The sequence below is a fragment of the Pseudozyma flocculosa genome (assembly GCF_000417875.1).
Source record: "Pseudozyma flocculosa PF-1 unplaced genomic scaffold scaffold00003, whole genome shotgun sequence".
In the NCBI taxonomy this organism is placed as follows: domain Eukaryota; kingdom Fungi; phylum Basidiomycota; class Ustilaginomycetes; order Ustilaginales; family Ustilaginaceae; genus Pseudozyma; species Pseudozyma flocculosa.
In genome coordinates, this window is record NW_006920871.1 from 142,961 (window position 1) to 163,900 (window position 20,940).

The 20,940-nt window shown below is 66.2% G+C and overlaps 8 protein-coding genes across 8 annotated transcripts in view; 4 read left to right on the top strand and 4 right to left on the bottom strand.

Moving 5' to 3' along the window:
* The window catches only part of PFL1_01173 (uncharacterized protein), a gene marked incomplete at both ends in the record, with an annotated part of 1,389 nt that extends 1,183 nt beyond the window's left edge, over nt 1–206 (top strand). The window contains one exon of the mRNA XM_007878676.1: nt 59–206. Coding sequence (XP_007876867.1) covers nt 59–206 — 148 coding nt within the window. The remainder of the gene's footprint in view (nt 1–58) is intronic.
* Nucleotides 207–527: 321 nt separating this feature from the next.
* Nucleotides 528–2,375, bottom strand: PFL1_01174 (uncharacterized protein; the record flags this gene model as incomplete). The annotated part of the gene is made up of 1 exon (XM_007878677.1): nt 528–2,375. The coding sequence occupies one exon, from the start codon at nt 2,373–2,375 to the stop codon at nt 528–530; it is 1,848 nt and encodes a 615-aa protein (XP_007876868.1).
* Nucleotides 2,376–4,287: 1,912 nt separating this feature from the next.
* Nucleotides 4,288–6,108, bottom strand: PFL1_01175 (uncharacterized protein; the record flags this gene model as incomplete). The annotated part of the gene is made up of 1 exon (XM_007878678.1): nt 4,288–6,108. One exon carries the CDS (start codon nt 6,106–6,108, stop codon nt 4,288–4,290), a length of 1,821 nt encoding a protein of 606 aa, XP_007876869.1.
* A 1,360-nt stretch (nt 6,109–7,468) lies between these two features.
* Nucleotides 7,469–10,103, top strand: PFL1_01176 (uncharacterized protein; the record flags this gene model as incomplete). The annotated part of the gene is made up of 3 exons (XM_007878679.1): nt 7,469–7,835; nt 7,933–8,684; nt 8,784–10,103. 3 exons carry the CDS (start codon nt 7,469–7,471, stop codon nt 10,101–10,103), a joined length of 2,439 nt encoding a protein of 812 aa, XP_007876870.1.
* Nucleotides 10,104–10,991: 888 nt separating this feature from the next.
* On the top strand, nt 10,992–14,867 carry PFL1_01177 (uncharacterized protein; the record flags this gene model as incomplete). Its single annotated transcript, XM_007878680.1, has 3 exons — nt 10,992–11,297; nt 11,432–11,827; nt 11,943–14,867. The coding sequence occupies 3 exons, from the start codon at nt 10,992–10,994 to the stop codon at nt 14,865–14,867; spliced, it is 3,627 nt and encodes a 1,208-aa protein (XP_007876871.1).
* A 792-nt stretch (nt 14,868–15,659) lies between these two features.
* Nucleotides 15,660–16,754, bottom strand: PFL1_01178 (uncharacterized protein; the record flags this gene model as incomplete). Its single annotated transcript, XM_007878681.1, has 1 exon — nt 15,660–16,754. One exon carries the CDS (start codon nt 16,752–16,754, stop codon nt 15,660–15,662), a length of 1,095 nt encoding a protein of 364 aa, XP_007876872.1.
* Nucleotides 16,755–17,448: 694 nt separating this feature from the next.
* Nucleotides 17,449–18,944, top strand: PFL1_01179 (uncharacterized protein; the record flags this gene model as incomplete). The annotated part of the gene is made up of 7 exons (XM_007878682.1): nt 17,449–17,511; nt 17,613–17,645; nt 17,741–17,778; nt 17,881–17,909; nt 18,064–18,140; nt 18,237–18,583; nt 18,716–18,944. 7 exons carry the CDS (start codon nt 17,449–17,451, stop codon nt 18,942–18,944), a joined length of 816 nt encoding a protein of 271 aa, XP_007876873.1.
* Nucleotides 18,945–19,528: 584 nt separating this feature from the next.
* Nucleotides 19,529–20,940, bottom strand: part of PFL1_01180 (uncharacterized protein) — a gene marked incomplete at both ends in the record, with an annotated part of 3,682 nt that continues 2,270 nt past the window's right edge. Inside the window, one exon of the mRNA XM_007878683.1 lies at nt 19,529–20,913. Coding sequence (XP_007876874.1) covers nt 19,529–20,913 — 1,385 coding nt within the window. The remainder of the gene's footprint in view (nt 20,914–20,940) is intronic.

The following is a 20,940-nucleotide window of genomic DNA, read 5'->3' on the forward strand; positions in this document are numbered from 1 at the left end:
GACTACGTACGTTTACCTTCTCTCTCTCTCTCTCTCTCTCTCCCTCTCTTCGCTCCAGGGGATTGATGGACAAGGACGACATGAAAAACCTCGGCTTCCAGGAAACCGATCAGGCCGTGCCCGCCTCTTCCTCTTCCTCTTCGCAGCAGCAGTCACCCACCCCCGCAGCGACGGCAGGGAAAGGATCCGGGGCAAAGGCTGTATGACGACGTTCGAACGAGAGACAGAGCAGACCATGTAACACCACCACCGCTTCTCACACTCGCCGAATCGATTAAAGAACCCAATCTATGACGTGTCAATGGAGAAGCGGGGGCAAACGAAGTGGTTCTCTAGCGAATACAGACCTCGATCCCATGACGATCGATCGTTCCTCGGGCGGCAGTACAGCAAGGAGCAAGCGGGGCAAGCGGCTCTGATCGGGTCGGGTCTCGCGGGGATGCAGCTGCTGGCTGCTGGCTGCGGCTGCTGCGGCTGTGGCTGCTCAGGCTACGGCTGCTAAGGCTGCGGCTACGGCTGCTTGCTCGCTACTTGTACGTCTCGAGGAACTCGGTGTGGAACTTGCCGTAGCGCTCGATGAAGCTGTCCGTCTCCTTTGCCAGCACCGTGGTGCGGAAAAAGCAGGCGCCCGTGTCCCTCTCGGGCATCTTGCCAAACCCGCTGCCGGGCACGACGCAGATGCCCGTCTTGTCGAGCATCTCGAGGCAGTAGAACTCGTCGACCTTTTTGCCGCGCTTCCTCGCCTCGTCGTGGGCGCGCGGCGGCAGCGTCACGCGCGGGAAGAGGTAGAGGGCGCCCTGGGCCGGCTGCACCTCGACGCCCGGCAGCGCATCAAACTTGGCCGCCATCTTTTCCGAGCGCTCCAGCAGCGTCGCGTGGATCGCCTCGGTCTCGCGCCGGTAGACGTCGTACGACGGCTCGCCCTCGCGCGGCGGCTTGACCAGCATGTCGACGCCAATCTGGCCCTGCAGCGACGGGCAAAGCGAGATGCTGGCCATCTTGTACACCTCGGCCTCGACGGCGGCGTCGATGTTGACCAGCTCAAAGTAGCCGCCGCGCCGGCCGCACTCGCCCGACACGCCCTTGGAGATCGAGTGGAACGACACCAGCTCGACCTCGTCGGCGATGCGGCGCTCGGCGGCGTCGCTCGACTTGCTGAAATCGCGCACCACCTTCTTGAACGACACAAACGGCCGCGTCTCGGGCTGGTAGATGTTGGCCTGGTACACCTCGTCGGCCAGCAGCACGATGCGCTTGTCGTGCGCCATGCGCACCAGGTCGCGGATGTTTTGCTCGAGCAGGCACTGGCCCGTCGGGTTGCCCGGGTTGATGATGACCAGGGCGCGGACGTCGGTGCCGCGGGCGCGCGCCTCGTCGATGCTCCTCGCCATGGCCTCGACATCCAGGCTCCAGTCGTCGAAGGGGTTGAGGTCGTACTCGACCGGCGTGGCGTCGTACAGCGCCAGCGTGGCCGAGTAGAGCGGGTACTGCGGGATGGGGATCATGATGCCCGTATCGCGCGACGCAATGAGCACCTGCATCAGCAGCTGGACGCCGCCCGACGCGCCCGAGGTGAGGTAGATGAGCTCCGGGTCGGCCGGGTAGCCGTCGCGCTCCTCGATGAACTCGGCAATGTGCTTGCGCACCACCGAGGCGCCCTTGGAGTGCGAGTAGGCGCCGACGCTGCCCACGTCCTCGAGGAGCAGCCGGGCGCGCTCCTGGACGTCGGCGGGGAAGACCTTGTCCATGCCCGGCGTGTCCATGAGCTCCGGCAGCTCGGTCAGCGCAGCCACCTGCCGCCAAAAGGTGAGCGGCTTCTGCGCCAGGAAGGGCTGTTGCTGCGGGTTGCCAATGTTGGCGGTGACGACCGAGTCAAAGGGGAGGCCCTCCTGCTTGGCCTTGCCGTCGGCGATGAGCTGGGCGTACTTGTTGGCGCGGTTGCTCAGCTCGCCGCGCACGGCGTACTCGGTCTTGAGCACGTTGGGGTTGATGGTCTTTGTCGTCAGCACGGGCTTGTAGGACGACGACGACGACGACGACGGGGAAGACGACGAGGCGAAGCCGCGCGAGCTGCCGACCGAGGCCGTGGTGGCGTACGACGACGAGTAGGCGTTTGCGTCGACGGCCATGTTGGTGGGCGACGACGAGCGGCGGCTGCCCAGGGACGACGACGAGGAAGAGGGAGACGAGGCGCGGGGTCTTGGCGTCGATGTCGATGCGGACATGGTCGAGGCTGCAGCGGCGGTCGCGAAGGTGGCCGAGTGGCGGAGGGCGGTGGTGACGGCGTGCGAGGACGAGGACGAGGTCAGGGACGAGGTAGCGGTGGCGGTGGTGGCGCTGGCGGCGAGGCGGACGCTGGAGTGGAAGATGGACATGGTGGACGAGAGGGCAGGCTCGGCTGGCCGAGGGGTGCACGAGAGGGCTTTTGAGATTGAAGGACCCGGGACGGGGACGGGGGCGGGGGGGAGGATGAGCGGCTAGTAGGCTGGCGCGCGAGTCAGAGGGCGGAGGGCGGCGGGTGAGTGAGGGCGAAGGTGAGGGCGAGGGCGAAGGCTGCAGACGTCGTCGATGGCGGAGGTGGATGGACGGATGGGACATGGGTGTGGGGTCCAGGTGGAGCGCAGCGAGAGGAGGCGGCGAGGGCAGGGGAGGGGGGACGGGGTGGATGTTAGCGCGGCGGGCACAAGGCAGGCGAGGATGTCATTCGCGGCGAACAGCTCGGCCTCTTGCGTTGCCGGGCAGGCAAGAAGAGGGGCAGGCAGCCAGCAAGGACCAGGCAGGGTCACGGGCAAGGGTCAAGGGCTTCGGCCTGGGTGTCGCGCACGGCACAGCAGACGACGACGACGACGACGATGACGACCCGGCTGGGATCCCGAGATGCTCCGCCGAGTTAGGGTACAGTAGATGCTGCGGCTTGCTGGGTAGCGGACCAAGGTGGACCGGCTCGCACCGGCTGGACGCCCGCCCGCCCGCTCGCCTGCCTGCCTGCCTGCCTCCTTTTGCGCATGGCTTCTCTCTTTGGATCTGGTCAGCGCTGGTACTCACGCGGCTCTCTTTCTCTCTCTTCTGTCTCTTTGTTCTGCTGCGTGGCAGGCGCTCTCCTCTGTCGATTTGGTGGTGAAAGGGGGAAAAGAGGGGGCGACAGAAGACCGGTGGGCGCAGGACCTCGAGCGATCGCCTAGCTTGGCTGGCTGGCTGGCTTGGCCCTTTTTTTTCCAGTTCTTCCCCCGCCCTGCGCCAGCCTGCTGGCAAGATCTGACCTGAGCCGACCCCGACCCGCCTCTGCCTGCCAGGCCTAGCCTGCCTCTCCGGACCGCGCTTCGAGTCATGGGTCAACCTGCCTGGCCTGGCACAGCCTGGCCTGGCCGCCCGTCAAATCCTGACCCGCGCGGCAGCCAAGCAAGCGTACGTCGGGCTCAACCCTTTTCCCACCGGCCTGGCCTGGCCTGTCTGGCTGCCCCTTGCCGTGCGGACCGGTCGACCGACCGACCGACGTCTTTGTTCTTGCCCGCAAAACCGCCTACGGATGCGGGGCGGAGACGACGGCCAGCAGGCTAGGCTGGGGCCAGCTGGCAGGCAGGGTCTCGCACCTTGCCCTGCCCCGCCCCGCGACCAGGCAGGCCCGCCTCTCTTCGTGACCTTTCCGGGTGCAGCCCCTCGTCCCCAGTCCCATCCATCGCTTCGAGCACAAGCACGAGCAGGCCAGACCTCGAAGCTCCTTGCAAGCTTGCTTGACATCTCGCACATCTCTCGGCCTCGGACATGACGGTCCGACCCGTCCAGTCGATCCCATCGACCGAATGCACGTTCGGCCTTGCTGCTTCCCGAACCCCCGCTCCTCGCCTCTCCGCTTCCCCCCGAGGCAGGCAGACCGACATGGCGCGGCACGGCACGGCACGGCATGGCATGGCTTGGCTTAGGCGGGCTCGGTCTCGCCATCTACTACTGATTGTGTGGCGTAACCACTTTGGCTTTGAACGGGCGGGTGGAGGGGGGCAATGATGGGGTTGGATTGGGTTGGTATACTACACCTACTCTGCTAAGGAAAAGCGGCTGCGGTTTCGTCGTCGACTGGCCTGACTGGACTAGCTACGTGGATTGAGATGGCATGCTTGACACGTACACTTGCGGGATCAGGGGGAACATGCGTGAGAGGGGGATGCTTGAGAAGGTACAAGAGGGGGACAGAGACTACTACTGAGGACGCCGAGGCGCTTCGAGGGCGGGCAGGGATCCTGATGCGATGGTGCTAAGTCGATCTGAAGAGGGCAGCCGTCTCTGGGTGGCCTATCTGCGCCTCATGCGCTGCGCCAGCCCTCGGCCGTGGACGGGCGCACCAACGCCACCGCTTCCGCCGTTGGCCATGCCGCCCCGAGCTTCCTGGAACGCGGCCATCAGCCCGGGACCGCGCCGGTCGGCGGTAGTAGCGGCGGTCGCGGTGGCGGCGGTGTGGTCGGCGGCGGAGGCGTGGGCCCGACCATCGCCGTACGAGCTTGTCGCACCTTGCGCCTCGTAACGCTGATGCCCGTGAGGATGAGCCTCGAACCGGGGCCGCTTGCTCGCCCGTTCAGCCCCACCCGTCAAATCCGCATCCATGAGGACCGCTTCGTGCTGGCCAGCGGCTGTCGATGCGCCGACGGCGACGTTGTCGGCGTAGTGCTCGTCGACCTCGCCCTCGCCATCCTCTTCGCTCCACCCGGCCTCCTCGAGCCTGGCAAGCAATGCGCTTCGATCGTCGGCCGACGCGCTCTTCGACGTCGAGCCTTCCCCGGTCGGGTGCTGCGAACGTGGCCCAGTGTTCCATGTCGATGCCGGCGGAAGCAGTCCGGCGTGGGCCCCGTGCCCGTGCGGACGCTCCTGCGCGTGCCGGGTCACCTCCGCCTCGCGCTCTCGCTCGATGCTGCTCCCAGTCATTGCCTGCAGCCTCGCGCTCGCCTCGCTCGGCCAGCCTGGCGGCCCTTGTGCCTTCCGCTTGGCAGACTCCCTTGCCGCGATCTCGGCGGCAAACAGTCCTCCCCGAGGCTTTGACGGTCCCGCCTGGGTCGAGGCCGAGGGCGCGGGCCTGCTCGACGACGACGACGATGCCGCGGGGAAGAGTAGCTTTGGCTGCAGCCGAGGAGGCCGCTGCCCTGTCCGCTGGTAGGCCTCATCCGAGTCGTCAGAGTCATACTCTGGATCCGCGTAGACGACGCGCTGGCCGCGAAAGACGTAGGTGATCTTGCCCCTTTCCTTGCCCGGGAACGCCTGGGCTCTGGCGCGTGCCTGGCCGGCTCGGGGTCCCTCGAGACCCGAGTCTGCGGGCCCGCCCTCGAGGAACGGGTTCATCGGCGTGTCCCGGATGGGCCGCAGCGCCGAGACGTCCTGGCTGTCTACCCGCACGTGGTCGCCTGTCGGCAGCGCCAGCCTCGCCCTGGTGGCCGGTCGCGGCGTGGTCTCGCCGTCGTCCGACTCGTTCTCGCCTGCGCCCCTCATCTCCTCGTCATCCGAGACGAAATCGGGCTCGACGTATGATGAGCGAGTCTGGGCGAGCTGGTGACGCGAAGACGATGACGATGACGACGAGGGTCGGGGGCGCGCCATGAAGGGGTTTTCTTCGTCGTCCGACTCTGCCGATGCCACGGGCCCTCTTTGCCTCTTCCTGCTGCGAACCTGTGCGGACTCGAGGCTGGCGTCAGCGCCGTGGTCGCCGCGTGCCGTTGGTCGGTAAGAGGTGCTGGCGACGTGCACATCGAGCTCGCCATCCGAGAGCGACCTCGAGCCCGGCGTCGAGCCGGTCCTTCCACCGTCCATGCGCGTGTCGCGGCTGAGCGGAGGAGTCAGCATCCTGTCCTCGGCCTTGCTCATGGAGCTGCCGCGCTTCTTTCCAGGACTGCCGATGGCGACGGCGGCGGCGGACCGATCTCCGGCACCGTTGGCGAACTCGGGCGCATAGCCGAGGTGGTGCACTCCGGCAGACATGCCCCGGTGCAGCGAGCTCTCCTTGCGCTGGCAGACGGCGTTGAGGGCGCCGTGGGCCGCGATGACGCCCGCCGCCGCGATGCGGGGCTCCTGCGACTTGTGAGCGCGCCCGCTCAGAGGCGGGGAGAGCATGTCCTGCTCGGTGGCCATGATCAAGAGGGGGGGAGTTGTCGAGGGGTCGATTCGTCCCTGCTACAATGGTACCGGCAGCGTTGAAGAAGCGTCGGCGGAGCAGTTTCCAGAGGTCAAGCTGGCAGAGGCCTTGGAGAGAGCAGCCCCGACTGGTGGATATGCTGCTGCCGGTCGTGCGTGCCACGGGAGGCTGCGAAGCCGCCGAGGCCGTCGACGATGGGCCGTGAGGTCCTTGGCTGGCGGGCTGCTGGAAGGGTCGATCCAGATAGTTGAATGTTTGCCGTGTAGGTTGATGAGAAAAGCGGATGGCTGGATGTCGATTCGATGATGAAGAGGAGTGGTAGAAGGGGTCGTACCGTCGCAGCGCCGAGGTTGATTCAATGGATGCTGAGCGGGGTATTTTGCGATGCGGACCTGGTAGAGTTGATGTCCAGAGGCGACACGACGGCAAGAAGAGTCGACGGCAAGACGTAAATCGAGGCCGCCGGATGCGCTGACCGGATGTCGGTCAAGTGCGTTAGCTCGGTAGGCGAGGTGGATGGCTAGCTGGAGCGGACGGATGGGTGTGGCGGGCGGAACGGCGGCAGGTGCCAAGTGTCGACGAGGCGGAAGTCGATGGTGACCGGGCGGCGAATGGCGGATAGCGGATGGGCAGCTGGTTGCGATGCGGATGCGGAGTATGGATGGCTGGTGGTGTGGGCTGGGGATAGGGGTCCCGAGGCGCCGTCGAGATGCGGGATAGGAGCGAGCAAGAGCAGACGGGCGGGCGGGCTGCGGCGCTGCGGCAGGTCGAGAGGGGGGCAACCAATCGGTAACAGTGAGTAGACGGATGAGATGGAGGTGGGTGGGTGGCACAACGCAGCCGGTCCCGGTGATCTATCGGGAGGCCAGAGGGAGGTTATTGAGAGGATGGACGAGGGTAGGGACAGGCCCATCGCCCCCTCTCGCCTCGTCACTTGGGCCCGCCTCCAGGCCGTCGCGCCACTCTACGCGGTCAAGCAAGCCCAAAGTCGAGCGATTTTCCACCTTCCCGCTCGTCCGGCTGGGCTGGCCGGCCAGGCCTGCCTTTTTGAGATCACCTCTTTGCTTGAACGCGTCGACTGCCGCTCGCATAAATGAGGTCTGGCAGACCTGCCTGGCCTGGCGGGTCAGCTTGCTTCACGCTCCTTCTCGGCCGCAAGACGGCGCCGCCCGGCAGCAAAGGTGGAGGCCGGCACAAGAAGAAGCTCGAGGAACCCGAGGGGGCGAGGTTCGTTTGGCCCGACCACGTCTGGCCATACCCAACAACAACACTTCCGTCCATCCTCTCATCTCCTCTCTGTCCCCCTTCGTCGAGCAAACGGCCCTTGAGCCACCCGCTACGGTCAGCCACCGGACCATGTCGTCCTTTGCAGCCCTCAAGCAGCAGCGCGAGGCGAGGAGGGCGCCTCGCTTCGCCCCTACGGCCCCAACGGCAGCGCATCCCTCAGCTGGCTCAGGGGACATCTGCGGCGCTGAGCCTACCGTGACAACGACGAAGACGACGACGACGGCGCCCACTTTATCTGAACCACGAACATCAAAATCCGAACCAGCCCCTGAGCTTCCCGATACCGGTGCAGAGGCCGGTCCGAGTGCAGCGGCGGCCGGACCCAGCAGCTGGCGCCTGGCCGAGAACGATTCCCTGGTGGTCAGGACGGTCGAAGGAAAGGGCAGGGGCGTCTTTTGGCAGCCAACTTCGTCGCAGCCAGCGACTTGTCGACCTGGTGAGTATCCTGGCTGTCACGTCCATCCATGCGGCCCCTCAGCTGCTCGGCGAGCTGACTCGCGGTGCTTCGTCCTGGTTCCCCCGTGACCGTCCAGGCGACATCCTCCTTCGCCTCCGCCCGACGACCTCGGCGCTCGCCACTGATGAGCTCGCTAAGCGATGCTCCCATTGCCATCGCGCCGCCGCCGCCGCCGTCGACCCGAGTTACCCTGCTCACGCCCAGCAAGCATCGACCTCGTCGGCTACCTCGCTGATGCGGTGTTCGGCCTGCAAGGTGGTCAAGTACTGCAACATCGACTGCCAACGGGGAGATTGGCAACAGCATCGAGAAGAGTGCAAGGCGCTGAGATCCTACGCCAAGCTGCGGGCCGAAGCACGCTCGGCCAGGAAGCAGCAGGCTAGGGAAGCTAGGCAGCAGCGACGGGCAAAGAGAGCGGCGACAGCTGGAGGCGACGGCGACGGTGACGACGGCGAGGACGGCGAGGACGACGGCGAGGACGGCGAGGACGACGACGAGATGGCGGTCGACAGCTCGAGCGACGAGCAGCCAGAGGGTGGCTCGGACACGGCTCCCGGTCCCGCAATCCGCGCCATGGCTCGTCTCGCCTGGGCGCGAAAGAAGGCCGGCAACAGCACCGTCCGAGAGCAGATCGACCGGCTTCAGTCCCACAAAGCCGGCATGGATCAGGGCAAGCTCCAGGACCTCGCTGCGGTGTCGGTCAGCCTCGCACACTTCCTGGGTGCCAGCCAGGCTGTCAGCCTGGAGGAGCTGCCGAGCAAGCAGCGACAGGTGTTGCAGGATCTCGGCATGGGCTCGGCCTCGTCGCTGATGGATGCGGTCTGCAAGGTGAGTCGAAGTATGACGATGTCGCCGCCTGGCTGTCTGGTTGGCTGGCGGGCCCGCCTTGCTGATGCCCTGACTCGAGCCCTGCGTTTTATGCCGCAGTTCGCTACCAACTCGTTCGCGCTGACCGACTCGGAGCTCAACAGCATCGGCGTCTGCCTCGATCTCACTGCCGCGCTCCTCAACCACTCCTGCTGCCCCAATGCCGCGCTCGTCTTTCCCTCGAACGGCGCTACGCATGACGGCCCAAAGGGTCCGGATGCAAACGGGCCGATGCATCTGGTGGCCCTTCGCGATATCCAGCCGGGCGATGAGGTGCACATCTCGTACATCGACGTCTCTGATCGGTTCGTCGACCGACAGCAGGCGCTCCAAGAGCGCTACCTCTTCCAGTGTCGCTGCCCATTGTGTCGGCGGACGCTCAAGCAACAGCAGTCGCTCGCTGTCGGAAGCGTGGGTGGGGCCGGAGGCGACGGCTCAGCGGTCAAGATGTCGTCCAAGTGGCGAGACCCGCGAGAGGCGGTCTGGTGCCCGCAAAAGTGCGGAGGCTGGATCAGTCGACCGAGCACGGACGCCCGAGATGCCTCGACGCCGCTGGTTTGCAACAAGTGCCGGAAGGCGGCCCGGCTGGACCCATCGGTGCTGGCCGAGGAAGTCCGTCAAGCGGCAGAGGCGACGCGCGAGGCCCGGAGCTTGCTGGCAGAGGGCGATGCGGCAGCAGCGTGGCAAGCGTGCTCGCAGCTCCTTCCGGCGCTGGTCGACCAATATCCGCCCTCGTCTCAGCCGCTCTTCGATCTGATGCGGGTCGCACAGCAGGCGCTGATCGAGCTCGGCTCGTCGAGCCTTCCAGCGGCGCCTGGCGACACAAGACCGGCGTCTCAGGGCCAGGATCGCAAACTGGCACCGAGAGAAGGGCCAAGCATCGACACCGACGCCACTGCCTACTTTTTCGAAGAGGCGACGAGGCTGGGCATGCTGATCGCTGCAGGCTGCCAAGCGTCTACCCTGGGGTCCTCAGCCGAAGGCGGGCCAGTCTACGTCGAGGGACACCCGGCCAGGGCCATTGCGCTGGCCACGCTGGGCAAGCTGTCGCTGGTCGAGATTCAGCAGCAACCTGTGGCGGCGTCGTCAGCCCAGCCCTCGTCGACCTCGCCGTCGGCGGCCCAGCGGCTCGTCAGCCGGCCCTCGTCGATTCCGTCGATCCTGCGGCAGCCACCGGTCATTCCGACGGATGCCAGGCTCGCGTTCGCCAAGCAGGTTCTGGTGCAGGCGCTGCGGGAGCTCGAGATTGGCTTTGGCCGACGCAACGAAGGCGGCGAGGCGGGACGGTCGGTGAAGCGGACGCTCGAGGAGCTCGAGAGGGAGAGCGCCATCGTGACCCAGGCGCTAAGGGAGGGTGGCCAAGGCAGCATCGCAGCGTGAAGATTCTCGTCGAAGCAGCAGCGCGGATGCAAATGTGATCGTGTCGATAATTGTCGAGGAGCCACCGCCGCCTTGTCGATCGTCTCTCTTTCACCGGCGTGCGAAAAGTCGCCACACCTGCGAACAAAGCGAGTGCGATGTCTGTCAAGTGCGAAGACCTCGTGGGCATCGAGGCCGGCGAGGTGGCGCTCGCTGAGTACGAGCTGAGAAACGAGGTTGGAAGCAAGGCGCAGCCAGCAAAGAGAGGAGGCCTAGGACCCTGAAGTCTGAAGTGCGGGCCAGCCTGCCAGGCCTCTGTGACTTTGCGCGCGTCGCGTCCTGGGCCAGCGCGCCCCCTCGCTTGGGCCAGCGGAAGGAGAGCAGCCGGCGGGGCGGGCCAGGGCTGGCCAGGGCTGCCAGAGGTGGCTAGGCTGGTCGAGCGCGCCTCGTCCGTTTTCACCATCCGCATCACCACCTTTCATTCGTTGACGCCCTCCTCCTGCCCCTGCACGTCTCCTCCTCTCTTCGCTCGCCACCCTGCCTACTACACCGCCTCGCTCCTGTTCCGGTCCCCATCTCGACCCTGCCTCGCTCGCTGTGGCACAACGGAGAGCGGCCCTACGACCAAGCCTCGGGCTCGCATCAGCAGAGCGGCGACATCCAACAGGGAAGACGCCTCCGCACCCCTCGGACACGGACTGATCAGCCTCATCAGCCGCAGCAGTAGTAGCTTCAGCGACTCTCGTCCATCTCTGTCCCTTTGTGGCTCTGGAAGAGGCCTGCTGAGCCGCACCGCGCTGGTTGCAGCGCACGCTGCACGCCACCGCTGCCGCTGCCCTCCCCGTCCCGGTACCCGGACCACCCACACCCACAGCACGGCGCAACAACACGCCCGACCGCCCTGACACCATGGCGACCCAGACCCAGACCCGCTCCGAGAGCCTGGTCAAGCTCTCGAACCGGGGCAAGCTCTACCAAAAGGGCGGATCCACAGATACCCTGCTCAAGCGCCTCAAGGCCGTGCGCGCCGAGCTGAGCGAAATGGACCAGGACTACTGCGACGTCCGCTCGCTCGACGAGGTCCGCAAGGAGCTCGTCAGCACCGCCCTCATGCTTCACAAGGACAAGGCCGTCAAGGCCTACGTGGCGTGCTGCCTCGCAGACATGCTCCGCCTCTACGCTCCGAACGCCCCCTACACCCAGACTGAGCTCAGAGTGAGTTGCCGCCGTCGAGCGAGCCGCCAGAGGCGGAGCGGAACCTCGTCCGCGCTCCCGTTCCAGCTACTGACTGCCCCTTCCGCCCCTGCCCGTACCTATCACTGCGCCTCGCCACCTCTTGCCGTCTGCAGGACATCTTTCAGTTCTTCATCCACCAGCTCACCGCGGGCCTCGCCAAGCCGTCGTCGCCGCAGTACTCGGAGCACTTCTACCTGCTCGAGAGCCTGAGCCACATCAAGAGCGTCGTGCTGGTGTGCGACCTCAGCAACGCCGATGAGCTCATGACCGAGTACTTCAAGGGCTTCTTTGACCAGGCGCGTCCCGACCTCTCCAAGAACGTCGAGCTGTGCATGATCGACGTGCTGGTGGCGCTCATCGACGAGTGCCAGACGCTGCCGACCGAGGTGCTCGAGCTGCTGCTGGCCAACTTTGGCACAAAGGCCGTCAAGCACAATGCCGCCGCCCATCGCATGGCCGTCGAGGTATGCTCGGCCACCCGCGACAAGCTGCAAAAGTACATTGCGCAGGTGAGCAGACCCGGTCGACTCGCCGCCCCACATGTTGGCGTCAAGCGGCGCGCGCGGAATCTCGACTGACACCCGCGATGCCTCCGCCCTTTTTGGGTCCTGATCCTCGCCACAGTACTTCACCGAGGTGATTGTGTCGGCGTCGCGCGAAGACGACCAGGACGAGCGGATGGAGGCGCTGCAGACGGCGCACTCGCTCATCATGCAGATCAACCGCTCGGTGCCCACGCTGCTGCTCAACGTGATCCCGCAGCTCGAGGAGGAGCTCAAGGCCGAAGACGCGCAGCTGCGCATCCTCGCCACGAAGGTGCTCGGCCAGATGTTTGCGGAGCGGCCCTCGTCGACGGGCGCCGGCGGTGACCTGGCGCAGAAGTACTCGGCCACCTGGAAGGCATGGCTCGGGCGTGCAAACGACAAGAGCGCCACGCTGCGCACCGTGTGGGTCGAGGCGACCCGCAACCTGCTCATCAACCACCCGGAGCTGCGCGGCGACCTGACGCCCATCCTCGAGCAGAAGCTGCTGGAGCCCGACGAGCGGGTGCGTGCCGCCATGGCCAAGACGCTGGGCAGCCTCGACTACGAGACGGCGCTCCACCACGTCGACAAGCGCGTGCTGATCAAGCTCGTCGACCGCTGCAAGGACAAGAAGGCCAACGTCCGCCGAGCTGCGATGGAGGCGTCGGGCAAGATGTTTGACATGGCCTTTTCCGAGATCGAGAGCCACGACCCGGCCGCCACGCGGCAGTTTGCGTGGATCGCTTCCGAGATCCTCAAGTGCGTCTACGCCGGCGGCTCTGACATGCTGCAGGCGGCGGCCGCTGCCGTCGAGCAGCACATCCTGCCGCTCCAGGCCAACGGCAGCGCCGACGACGACGAGGCGGCCTGGGCCAACCGGCTGCTGCTGGTCATGAAGTTCCTCGACCCGGAGGCGATCAAGGCGCTCTTCCGGCTGACCAACCTCATCTACCAGCGACCCAGCGTCTTTGACCAGTTCGTAGCGTGCTGCGAGGCCTACAACGGCGGCGAGGTCGACAAGGACAGGGATGTGGCGGCGGTCAAGGCGGCCATGGCCGACAGCATCCGGCGCTGCGCCACCCAGTTCGGCGACCCGCAGCGGGCCCAGTCGGACCTGCACGCCTTTGCCAAGCTCAACGATGCGCGCATCTACCGGCTGCTCAAGACGTGCTTCGACCCGCAGCAGGAGCTCAAGGCGCTGGTTAAGGCGCGCGCCGATGCGCTGCGGCGCGTCGAGAACGCCAATGCGGCCATCCTCGACACCATGACCGTCTTTGTGCGCAGCGGCTCGTTTTTCCTCGTCAACCGCTCGACGATCCCGACGCTGGTCAAGCGGCTGCAGCAGAGCAAGCACGACTTTACGCCGAGCCAGGTCTTCCGCGAGTCGCAGTCGCAGTCGCAGCCGCTGGCGGGCCTCGACGAGACCGAGTCGCAGGCGCGCGTGCTAGCGAGGAGCATGGCCCAACTGCCCGACATGGAGGCGTTTCAGTCTTGCTCCAACGAGGTGCTCGAGTTTGTCGCCAAGCACTGCCCGCAGATGTTTGCGGCCCACGTGCCCGAGCTGTGCCGGTCGCTGCACGATGAGGGCAACCGCATTCTCGTCCAGACCAGCCTCCAGGCGTTGGCGGCCGTGGCGCGCTGGAACGTCGACAAGGTGCAGCTCGACAGGAAGGCCATCGACCGGGCGGCGCGCTACGTGCAGCGCGGCACGCCGCTCCAGGCCAAGTTTGCGGCCAAGCTGCTGGCAATCGTCGGGTATGCCGGCATCGCCAAGGCGGCCAAGGACAGCAAGGGCAAGGGCGGCGGTGGCGGTGGACCACGGTCGGGCGCGAGCGGCTCCCAGAACCACGGCGGCGGCGGCGGCGGCAACTCGGCCTCGGTGGCCTACCAGGTGGTTGAGGAGGTGCTCGAGACGCTGGCGCGCGACCTGGCCAAGACGTCGGGGGAACGCCAGGTGGCCAGCCTGCACGCGCTGGCGCAGATGTTCAAGCACGCGCCCGACGCCACCGAAAACGTGTCCGACACCGTCGTCAAGACGCTGCTCGCCAACATCCTCTCGAAGCCGAGCTCTGCCAAGGCCGACGACTTTGCCGAGGCCGAGGACTGGATCGACGACGACAAGGTGGAGCCGGAGCTGCAGGCCAAGCTGCTGTCGCTCGTGGTGCTGACGAAGCGGTGCGCCGCCTTTGCCGAGACGCCCAACGCCGGCGACGTGGCTAAGCCCGTCTTCCGGCTGCTGTGGACCGTCATCGTCCAAGGCGAGGCCAAGGCGCTGGCGACGCCGGCGCCGCACCGGTCGCGGATGCGGCTGCAGGCGGCCGTGTGCGTGCTCAAGCTGGCGCGCCACACCGTGTTTGACCAGATGATTGGGCGCGAGTACTTCCACCTGGCCTTTACGGTGCAGGACGAGTGCTTCAACGTGCGCAGCAAGGTGCTCCACAAGCTCCTCACCTACCTCTCGCGGCGGCGCATCGACCCGCGCTTCCTGGCCATGGCCTTCCTGGCCGCCTTTGACCCCGAGGACGAGAACCGCAACATGGTGATGCGCTACTGCGCCACGACGTCGCGCTCGCTGCCGCCCGAGCTGCGGCTCAAGCTGCTCGACGTGTCGTTCCCGCGCTTCATCCACCTGCTGGCCAACCACCCAGACTTTTCGCGCGACTCGACCGAGGAGCTGCTCCAGTTTGTGCGCTACCTCGACTTTTTCTGCGACTGCCTCGCCACGGCGCAGAACGTCAGCCTCTTTTTCTACCTGGCCAACCGCGTCAAGCAGGTGCGCGACGCCGAGAGCCAGGGCGCCAGCGAGAATCTGTACACGCTCAGCGAGATGGCGCAGCTCGTCATCAAGCGCCGCGTCGAGGCCAACGGCTGGACAAACGAGACGTACCCGGGCAAGATTACGCTGCCCGCCGACATCTTCAAGCCGCTGCCCAGCCTCGAGGTGCAGAGGGAGGTGAGTCGGACTACGAGTGCTGGGGAACCCCCAGCCAAAGATTGCAAGCTCGGCGCCCAGCGAGCTTCGTGAAGCTGACATCGCCCGACCTCTTGTTCTGCTTTCCTCTTGTTTTTCCCCCTTGCCCCTGCGCAGATCTCGCATCGGCAGTACCTCCCCGCCGACCTGGTGCAGACGCTGTCCGAGGTCAAGGTAAAGGTGAGTCCTCGGCCCGGCACCACCTTGCGCCTTGATCCCTCGATCGCCGCCCGAGACTCTGGTTGGCTGACAATGCCGTCCTCGTTCTGTCCCTGCTGACGTCCGTAGAAACGTGGCCCGACGCCGAGGAAGCGCAAGGCGGCGTCGCCGAAACCGCGCGCGGCCAAGACGACGCCACGGAAGCGCAAGACGGCGGCGGGAAAGAAAAAGAAGGCGGCCAAGCGCGGAGGGTACGACTCTGACGAGAACGCGTCGCACTCTGAGTCGGAGGACGACGACGAGGAGGACGAGGACGAGGATGAGGAGATGGACGACGACGACGGCGCTGCCAAGGGCGGTGCGAGTGGGGACGAGAGCAGCGAGTTGAGCGACCTTGAAGACTGAGCACATCCGCAAGCCAAGGGGCTGGCCAAGCAGGCGAGCAAGGGGAAGAGGGGGGAGGGAGGGAGGTGGAGTCTGGATGGAAAGACCACTCACCCGCCGCTGTACTTTTACGATATGAATTCTCGATTCTCGACGCCCGTCCCTGCGCCGAGGTCGATTGCTTGATCCCGCTGTCAGCCAGGACCAGGACCGGGCCACCAGGATGGGAGCGTCGGCGAGTGGACGGGGCTGAGGGCGCATTTGCCTTGCTTGTTCCTCTCTCGAGACATGGCCGCGAACCTCTCAGGTCTCTTCGAGCTGGGCGCACAGGACGGCCTCGTCATGCACGCCTAGGGCAGCAAGGAGCTCGGGGCGCTCGCCGTGCCGCATACGGAGGACGCACGAGGAGCCTGCAAACGTCGACTTGCCCTCTGTGCCGGTGCGGTTGGCCGCGACGAGGAAGGTGGTGTTGTCGGTGGTCAAGGGACGCGGTGGGGCCTCCGCTCCGTCGGCGGTGGCCTGCGCCGCACCCGCTTCTGGATCGAAGAGCGGAGCGCACCGCAGGGCCCAGTACTGGATGCTGCTCGTACTGGGTCCGCGGTCCTTTCGCTGCTGCTCAAAGAGCGAGCTGTCCGAGGCGGGCAGGAGCCAGGCCATGGGCACGACGATGAGGTCGACGCGCTCGCGGCGGCAGAAGCTGGCCAGCTCGTAGGCCTCGAATGGGGCGCGGAAGTCGTGCGGGTTGAGGTCCATGCAGATGGCGACGCACACCCTGCCGATGCGCGGCAGCTCGACGGTCTGAAACCCGGAACCCTCGGTGGCCCAGCGCTTGTCGTCGTCGTAGAGAAAGTGCTTGCGGAACGTGTGCACTACCTGCCCGCATGGGTTGACGAGGAGAGCCGAGTTGTAGGCGTGCCCTGTCCCGTTGGGTGGGCAATGGGCCCGGGTGCCCGTGGATCGAGCGTCGAATGCCGCCGCCGCAGCCGCCGCTGCCGCTGCAGAGGTTGTGTCCTGCGCCGGGTCGATGGGCGGCCCGCGCTCGGCGAACCCGGCGAGAACATGGCACTGGAACCGCTTGGCGAGGCTGCTGACGAGGCTGAGGGTGGGACCGGCGGTGGATTCGCAGCCTGCCTCGTCGCTGGGTGGTATAGCCTCGAGGAGCGGCTCGATTTCGTCGTGAGAGTCGAAGCAGTATCCGGTCAGGGCGAGTTCCGGAAGGACGAGGAGGTCGATCTGCCGTCGAGGACCCTGCTGGTCGCTGTCCAGACCGTCGACGAGGCGCCTGACGGTTGCGATGTTGGCGTCGATGTCGGCGTGCTTCGAGTCTAGCTGGACGCAGGCGACGACCGGTGGCGACGGCGTGGCCTTGTTGCCGTCAGCGCATTCGGCCCGTGTCATGGCGTGACGGCGACACGAGGGGATCGCTGGCTCGCGGGGCAAGACGCCGGCGCGGTGTGGGCTGTGACGACGGAGGAAGACGGGCGGTGGGTAGGACAGCAGCGGGGAGCGGGCAGCGGTGGCCGCCCTAATCGTCGGGCGGCAAACGAGGAGCGACACGATGATGAGCGGGCGGCGTGCGAGCCAGCACCTGCGCCTGCCGGTCTATGGGAGCTGTGAAGCTGGCGTTGCTGGAGGAATGAGGTGTTGGTCGAGGTGGTCAAGAGGCTGGAAAGAATCAAGGAAGGCGCCGAGGAGTGTTGGTCTGGGCCGCCGGTTGGTTGGCCTGTGCGCGCGCCCGCCTCGCCGCTTGGAGCGGGCCTGGGCCATGCATTACAAATGGCCCGCGTCCACGGCAGCTTGCGGCGCGGCACACTCTTTTTCTTTTGTATTGGCGCAGCCCGACTGGCACTCTGGCAGGCCAGGCCAGGCCAGGCAGCCAATTCCAATTGCAAGCCGCCGCTGCCCGCCTGCTCGAGCCTCGCCCGCCCTCTTCGCCGCCCTCAATCTGATAACCGCCACCCTCGCTCCGGCTTCGACGTCGACATCCAGCACCATCGCCACCAACCATCCCGCTCAGCCACACCTAGCACCCCATTTCGGCCTCACCCTACACAGCGCCCCGTCCAACTCCCAGCTCGTCCGCCAGCCCACCATGGTCTCGTCGCAGCAACTCGAGTCGGCCATTCGGGAAAAGGTCGACAAGGTCTCGACGTTGGTGAGCACGCCAACCCCCGCCCCCCTCGTTCTCGCATGCCGTCGCACTCAGCGCGCTGATCGATCCTCCCTCTCCTTGCCTCGCCCCTCCGACGCCAACAGGTCGTCTCGGACGTCTCCGGCGGTTGCGGTCAGGTGGGCCACCCTCGCGATATGGGCAGCGACGGCGGCGCAAAGTAGCCTGACCCCTTATCGCCGTCTCGCTCTCGCTTTCTCCCTCCCTCCGACAGGCCTACGACGTCGTCATCGTCAGCGACGCATTTGAAGGGTGCGCATCAGCTCCCTTGCTCCTCGTATCGACGTCGCCCAAACGGTCCTGACCTCTCTCTGACCTCCCTGGCTCCCCTTGGCTCCGATTTGCTACCTATAGCCTGCCCACCATCAAGAGACATCGCATGGGTGAGGCAGCAGGACAGAGGCACTTCCTCCTGCGCCCCACATCTGGCTCCATCGACTCACACCCAGCTGACCCCCTGCTCGCCATCGCCCCTTGCTCGCCATCGCCCCTTGCTCGCCATCGCCCCCTACTCTGCCCGTTTGGACCCCTGCGTAGTCAACGCGCTCCTCAAGGACGAGATCGCCCAGCTCCACGCCTTTTCCCAAAAGACTTACACCGTAAAGCAGTACGAGGTGAGTCCGACGCCGCAGCTACAATCTCGCACGTCGCCCGTGCAAAGACAGCTGATCCGCTCTCAACCACCACCACCTCGCCTACCGCGCCTGCAGTCCCTGAGCAACCAATCGCCATCGACGGATAGCAAGCCAGCAGAGGCGGCAGCAGCAGCAGCGGCGGCGCCATCTTCATCGTCATCGGATCTGCAGGCGCCGGCACCCATCCTGACGACGGGCTCGGGCAGCCGCGCGTCGCACAACCGCACCGCCTCGGGCGTCTCGATACCCGAACTCACCCTGACCACCGACGACGACAGCCTGTCGGGCATGGCGGCAAAGAATGCCGGAAAGCCACTCACCCCGGGTGCCCAGCCCGGCGGCACGACCCAGTACCCGGGCACCGCCGTGCCCCCGCCCCTCAGCCCTTCGATTTCCCGGCTGCACGAGAACCGCATCCGATCGTACGTCTCTCGAGCCAGCCGCTCGCTTCTCGCAACTTGGCGGGCGACCCATCCATTTGGCAGAACAGAGAAAGACTGACGCGTGCGATCATCTCCCTTCTATCCGTGCGCCACGCCCGCCAATCAACCCAGCACCGAATTCTGGACGGGCCTCCGATCCTACCTGGAGCTGCAGTTCTCTGTCCCCTCGGCGGCCGAAGCAGGAGCCGCCAGCCCGGGTCCGCACGGCCGAACGCCCGGCGATGCAGAGGTGGAGCGCATCTTTGAAGACTTTTTCCTCTCGCAAAAGCACCACCTCTCGGCCAACGACATTGCCCGCGTCCGAGACGCCACCGGCATGTTTGGCATGGCTGGCGTCTGAGCCCCCCACCGTCGTCGCAAGCGCCTCGCCGCCTCGCCCCGTCAAGACGGAGGGGTACTTGTTCTCGTTCTCGTCTCGCCCGCCTCGCTGGCTGTCATCACCGTCCTTCTCACTCACGTCTCGTTGTCATCCAAAATGGGTATCTGGGTTCTCGTCGGTGCCGTCTCACCTCCTCCTCCCAGGTGCAGCGGGCGGGCGTGCGCTCGCGCATCATCTTCGTCCACGTTGGGCAGTCGGCTCCAAGGTGCGTGGCTGGCCGGCTGACTCGCCAACAGCACCTGTTCCTAATCTCGCCGTCGGCAGGCGGGCCAGGTGTATGGAGCGACGAGAGGCCGCCGCCGCCGCCGTCGTCGTCGTCGACTTGGGTGGCTGCGGTGATGGGGTAGAATACAAGGGGTGATGAGAGGGCATGGGGGAGGAAAAAAGTACAATGGGGGATCACATTTCGTCGATCGATCCGATGCCGATCGGCTCGGAACGGCCCGGCTCGGATCGAGTCTGGACCAGGGGATCCAGGGAGATCCGTCGGCTTCCTCCGCGTCGTCGTCGTCCAGCTCCGCTCCGTTTGGGTCGGATCCTCTGACCTACTCGCGCCCCCCGCGATCTGCTCGGGGATCGTCGAGGCGGTACGGATCGGGCAAGAGACCCGGGTAGCGCTCGAGGCAGCACCACCGCAGCACCGTATTGACCGTCTCGACCTGGATGCGGTCCCAATTGGCCTGGCGCTGCGGGTGCACCAGGAGCGGCACCTTTGTCCGGTCCACGATGGTGGTAGCCTGCGCCGGTGCGGCCGGAGGCGGTATGGCCGTGATCGCTCTGGTAGTCGCACCCGTGGTACCGCCGCCGCCGTTGCTGCTGCTGGTGCTGGCGGTCCTCGAAGTGGTTTGTTCGCCTGCCCTCGACGACGAGGCTCGTTCTGCAGCCGCCGCCGCCGTCGCTGCCTTGTGCTGCGTCTGCCGGTAGAGATCGAGGAACTGGACCACATCCTCGTCGAGTTCCATCCGATGCGCGTCAAGACAGGCAAAGCAGCCCACGGCCTTCTTGTACGGCGGCGCCGGACCACGATCGTCGCTGTCGCTGTCGTCGTCACCGTCGTCTGCCGCGACCATACCATCGGGACGGCGAGGAGCGGCGTTGGGCCCGATTTCGCCGTCCGCGTCGCGGCCGCCGCCGCCGCCGCTGGGCCGCAAGACAAAGTCATGCTCGCCCAGCCGAAAAACGCGCACCACGCCCATCTGCCCCTCCTTGCCGCACGCCAGGCACGTCAGGCCGTCCATGCGTTCGGCCTTGAGCATGCACAGGCCGTCGATGGCCGCCAGCCACTCGCGGATGGCGCCCGAGACGATGAGCTCGCGCTTGGCGCGCGTGATGGCGACGTACATCAGGTTGACCTCGTCCTGCAGCCAGAGCGAGTCGACCTGCAGCCGCCCTTTGCCCGCCAGGTACGAAGGCCGGAAGTCGTCGGCCACCACGACGCGGTCCCACTCGAGGCCCTTGGACTGGTGGCACGTCGTCAGCACGATGCTGGCGTCCTTTTCCGTGGCGCTGAAGCGCGACTTGAGCGAGTCGAGGCGGTCGAGGAAGTCGTCGCACCGGAAGAGGTCCTCGAGCGACGCCACCAGCGCCAGCATCCCGTCGCCGCCCTGGTCCTCGGCCTCGACGCGCTGCACCAGCTCCTTCCAGCCGGAAAACTCGCGCAGGATCGAGCCAGACGACATCGGACCGCCGCGGCCGTTGTAGAGGATGTAGCCATCGCGCAGAAGCGCCACGACCGACGACTGGCTGAGCTTCTGGCTCGTCTTGAGGTAGATCCGGTGCGGCTCCTCGAGCAGCACGCCGTACACGAGCGCCGTCTCGACGAGGCATTTGTTGCTGCGGAAGATCTTGGTGTGGCGAAGCACCTGTTGCGGCGCCCTGGTCGCTTGCGCCTGGCCCGACATCCCTGCTGCTGCTGCTGCCGCCGCCGCCGCTGCTTGCCCATGGAGAGGCTGTGTGG